General features: G+C 52.9%; 1 protein-coding gene across 6 annotated transcripts in view; it reads left to right on the forward strand.

Annotated features, from left to right (window-relative positions):
- The first annotated feature begins 369 nt into the window (after nt 1–369).
- Slc66a2 (solute carrier family 66 member 2) overlaps nt 370–5,066 on the forward strand; it is a 37,475-nt gene continuing 32,778 nt past the window's right edge. For 2 of the 6 annotated variants that reach the window (XM_029546714.1, XM_029546717.1), the window contains exons 1-2: nt 1,445–1,519; nt 1,904–2,240. In XM_029546714.1, coding sequence (XP_029402574.1) covers nt 2,038–2,240 — 203 coding nt within the window. In that variant the 5' untranslated portion in view covers nt 1,445–1,519; nt 1,904–2,037. The other 4 variants (XM_021214619.2, XM_029546716.1, XM_021214618.2 and 1 more) reach the window with 4 other exon arrangements.

Raw genomic sequence — 5,066 nt, forward strand, 5'->3', positions numbered from 1 at the left:
TGGTGATGTTAAAAAGCACCCACAGCTCTACAGATGGTAGCTCTCCTTACCAGAGATTACCACGGTGTGTAGTACTGGACCGGAAAATGTAGGATTGTGTGCACTTGTCTGGGCTCCTGGAGGTGCTTCTGCCTTATGCTGAGCAGCAAAGCTCCTATTTGTGTATACAAAGCCCATGGAATATTCAGGACAAGTGGGGCAGCCGTATGTTACTCCTAACATGCATCAGGAGAGCTAGGAGAGGCAACGGAATCCTGGAAACTCTGGAGCCTTAGGCAGGGGTGTGGGTGTGGGTGTGGGTGGGGTGTGTAAGAAGATGGAGGTGTGTGTTAAATGGAAACACCTACTTCCCCTTCACCCAGTCCTGCCATAGCGTCCTAGTATTTATTCATCTTCCTGTTCCTTCCTGGTGTTGAGTATTGAGTGTGTTGATTCAGGAAGTGGCTAGGGGGGCTGTGGGCCCTGCTGGAGGATAAGCGTTTCCTGTCTTTCCCAGGCCCCTGGACAATCAAGCTTGCTTGGAATTCATCTTAGGTGAGTCTTAAAGTGATTTCCCGCAAAACCACCCAGGTGGGGAACAGGACCAGACCTGGTGAAAAGGGCGATACCTGGTGAGATGGGTGGGGGTCAGTTGTGTTCTGGGGGCGGGGCGGGGGTTGCTCTGCTCAAGTACTGTGCATATGCCAGGCAGAGTTCGATGTGTTTCCTATTGTTGTCACCGCGTCTGGCACCTTACTTACTACCTAGGTCCCCTACTGACAGGTAGGGCAGCTCGTTCTTCTGGTTCAACTTGCTCAGCCCACCAGGGTCCATCTGAGGTAAGAGGTGTACTCGGGAATTCCTACGCTCTGTTCCTGTAAATGAGCACCCAGAGGAGGACTGACCTCACATATGGAGGAGGAGACTCAGCAATTGTGGCGTGCTGACGCCAGCCCTGTAGTCGCCTAGGGCAGTCAGTGAGTAGTTCAGCGAACTCCCAAGCTCCAGTCCTTGGTAAGGGTTGCCAGCTCCTCATGGGCTTGTTCAGAGACTTTCAAAGACCCCTGGAATCCCGGGGAGGATGGCGTCCCAGGCCTAGAGCTGGCCGCTGTGACAGTTTTTTTCAACACCCAGTATTTCATCTTCAGCTGCTAGTGGCTCCGTAAGGCATCTACCTTGTGCCCAGCGCGCGGCGCTAGCTAGAGACGGTTCACGTGGTCACTTGGCCTGAAAGCGCCTCCCCGTAGGTTTTTCCTAATCTGGGACACGCAGCAGAGGAGAGTGCCCGCCACCTCTTCTGTCCCACCCGGTCGTGAGCGCGCGTGCGCGCGCGCGCGTTAGGACCCAGCGGGGTAGCCGCGGGACCCTGGAGTGGGCGTGACCTCCATTGTGACGCCACGGGGCGGGGCTTCCTCTGGCTGGGACTGAGGGACAGAAAGACCGACTGGCGCGGCGTGGCTGGTAAGGGACGCGGATTCAGCTCACTTTGGTTGCTCTTCGCTGTCGGGCGGAGCCTCTCTGGGAAACCTGAAGACTTGGGGTCCGGGTTGCTCTGCTTCCCTCTGGGCCACGCGTCCACCCCTCCCCCACTAGCTGAACCCGTTTTGGGGCGGTGTCACCCCCCGCGGCTATCGCGCCGGGCAGTGCACCCCTTCCTTCCCCCTAACCCGGCGGGGTGCACTCCTCCCTGCACCTGGGCGGCCCGCAAAGGGCCAGGCGCGCGTCGCCAGCTCGTTAGCCTTCCTGGGAGCAGGACGGGTCCTGGATCTGCTGGGAACCCTCGCCGCGCGCCCCGGGGAGCCTGGGCTTCCGAAGCTGTGGGTGCGGAGCGCTGCGCTCCCAGGCCCTGCCTAGACTCCAGGTCGGGCACAGGTGCGCCCTGGTCCAGCTCCTGTCAGTGCTTTATCTTTGTTTCCCCTTCCAGGTCGGGATGGTGGCTGACTGCGCAGGATAGCGGCGGCCATGTGGAGGTGACAGTCAGTTTGCGGACTCAGAGAGCCCAAAGGAGCTTGGCCCAGGTGGACATTGCTGGTTGGCAGCGCAGCCTCGGTGCTGGCGATGGAAGCGGAAGGCTTGGGGTGGCTTCTGGTCCCGCTGCACCAGCTGGTTTCCTGGGTGGCCGCTGGGGCCATGGTCTTCGGAGGGGTAGTTCCGTACATACCCCAATACAGGGACATCCGGAGGACTCAGAACGCCGACGGTTTCTCCACCCATGTGTGCCTGGTGCTATTGGTGGCCAATATTTTACGGATACTCTTTTGGTAAGTTCAGACTTTCCTATCTGGGAGTGCTGCTGGAGAGATGGCTTTGTTCTCACGGTTTTCAAGTGGCAGCGACTGGAGCTGTCTACTTCCCCCTCTGGAAGAGCAGGCTCTTATTCTTCACCGGTGGCTGAGTAGCCTGAGCTGTTACTGAATTTACTAGGACGTGCGGCATGATTGGCAGGGCTGGAGCAGAGAGCCAAACACAATCTCCAGACCTGCTCGTTCATTTACTGTGTCTACCTTTGTCTGATACACCCTGGAGCCTCTCTGTGGGCACAGTTTCTGGGTTCCTGCCTTTTCTTTCTAGTGTGTGGAGTGGGGTGACAGGATGAGAAGTGATAAAGCAAGTTAGTAACAGGAAGGCTCCTTTGACTTGCTTGTGGGGAAAGCCTTCTGTTACACTTTTCCCGACTTTTTTTTTTGTTGTTGTTGTTTGTTTCAACATCAGGTTTTTCTAGGTAGCCCTGGTTGTCCTGGAACTTGCTTTGTCGACCAGGCTGGCCTCGAACTCACAGAGATCCGCTTGCCTTTGCCTGCGAGAGCTGGCATCAACTGTGTACAGCACCACTGCTAGCTTCTCCTGGACTTCTTATGTGGCTTGTGTCTTCTTAGGTGGGAAGTCAGACTTTTCCCAGTAAACTCAGGTGGAGCCTGTTTTTTTCTAACCCTTCCTGAGCCAGCTTCCTCTTTTTTCATTTGCATTCTGTTGAGGAAGTCGAAGTTTATTTTAACAATTGTTGAAACTGTGCTTACCTGAGGGTTTTGGTATTATTTTGAGACTGGGTTTCCCTGTGTGGCTCTGGCTGTCCTGGAGCTCATTCTGTAGACCAAGTTGGCTCCCCAAGAGCTCAGGCGCCATCATGGTCGGATGACTTTTCAAAGGAAATTACAAAAAGGTTTCCTCACTGCATGCTAAGATAAAACATGTCTGTAGTTTTCCTTCTGGGCCAATCCTAAGCCCTCTGTGCACAAAGAAAGGCTGTTGATGCGGTTCTCCTGAAGGCAGCTAGCTGCCGGCAGAAGCCAGAGAGAAGGGATCCAGAGAGCTGGTGTCAGGGTTCTGTGCTTTCGACTTTTTTGTTTACTGTTGGAAATGGCCTGCGTTTCTACTAACTAGTGTTAGTCAATTTGATTGATGGGTCGGCAAGATGGCTCAATGGGTAGAGGAGCCTGCTGCCAACCCTGAGATCCGTCTCATGGTAGACAGAGAGAATTGACTCCTGCTGGTTTCCCTCTGACCTCCACACATGCACCACGACACATGTGCACATACACATAAGGAAAGAAATGTCGTAAATCTACATTAAATAAAACACACCCAGTTTGTACAGTTTAGTGAGCTGTGCCAAGGGTGTTCACCCTGAGTTTATGAGTAGGGGATTCACTCCACACTTTTGCGTTCTGTCCCAGCACTGGGCCCCCTTTGTCTCACGCGTGGGTTCTTGCCTGCGTCAGTTAGGAGGTTGGCTAGTGAGCTGACTCGGAAGTGGAGTAAGTTGGCAGCATTGAACAATGCCACCTTGCTCTTTGCCTGGAGTCAGGTGTCTTCTGAGGAAAGAGTCATTGAGATCTCATTTAAAAAAAACAAAAAACCCCCCAAAAACTGGAGACTTGCATTTCAAAGATTGCGTCCCCTTGCTTTCCCCTGGGAGGAGGGCGGAGGTCCCTGAGCTGGGCTGTGACTGTGGCTGGGCTCTGAGAAGTAGCCTTAGTTACATCAAAGGTTGAGTGGAAGCAGATACTTCATTATAACTCATACTATTGGCTCTTCTGGGTGCCCGGGATAGACCTTTGATTTCAGGCAGGCTGCCCAGTGTAGCCCAGACTCACTGTTTAACTTACAGAGGGGCAGGATAGGATATTCACTTTCAGGATTGAGGAATACATTTTCTCCAAGTCCTGAAGTAGGACTACTGACATGGTTTGGAGATTCCAGAATTGAGGCCGTTTTCCTTGTGTGCACTGGCGGGGAGGGAAACCAAGACTGGTCGGCTCACCTTTTGTACTGGGGCCTCTGAGAAGACCTCAAATACTTTTCACTATGGGGGCTGGGCTGCCTTCTGTGCATGCCAAGCCTTGTCCACAAATCATCTCTTCGGTACAACCCGTGTCCCTAAGTGTTCTGTGCCACCCAGGGCTCCTGTAAGGCACTGTACACAGGGCCTCAGTTTCTCAGTACATTCTAGAAGACTCAGGAAGAGAGGACCTGAGGGTCATGGCCCTCTGAGCATTTCATTTTGGAAAGTATCTTTCCAGACTTTCACAGGATGAAAGTCAGAGGTTTGGACAGTGTCTGGAACACGGCTGCCCATCTGTAGAGACCCTGCTGCTCCAAAATGATGTGCTGGTCCTTCTGTGCTTCTCCACAGTGCCTTCTGCAGCCCTGGTCTAGACATCCCTCTCAAGATTCCACAGCTCAGCATCCTCTTAGATTTCACATAGCCAAAGGCTGTATAGTGTGGGTGCTTCTTTGGGAGCAATGACTGGAGCAATACACCCCTTCCCCATTTACACAACTCCATCCCTTGTGTGGAGAGCAGGTCCTGGCTGTGGCAGGCTCCAGGTGAGATGGGAGTTTCATACTCCAAACTATGAAAGGGGTAGAGGTAGAATTTTCAGCAGTTTTCCAGTGCCAACTGGAACACAGACCTCCAAACGCATTTAGAGGTTTGTGGAAGGCTTTTTCTTCCCCTTCTTCTCTTTCTTCCTTTCTTCCTTTCTTCCTTCCTTTTCTTTCTTTCTTTCTTTCTTTCTTTCTTTCTTTCTTTCTTTCTTTCTTTCTTTCTTTCTTTTTCTTTCCTTTTCCTCCTCCTCCTCCTCCTC

This window comes from Mus pahari, chromosome 15 (genome assembly GCF_900095145.1).
Source record: "Mus pahari chromosome 15, PAHARI_EIJ_v1.1, whole genome shotgun sequence".
In the NCBI taxonomy this organism is placed as follows: Eukaryota; Metazoa; Chordata; class Mammalia; order Rodentia; family Muridae; genus Mus; species Mus pahari.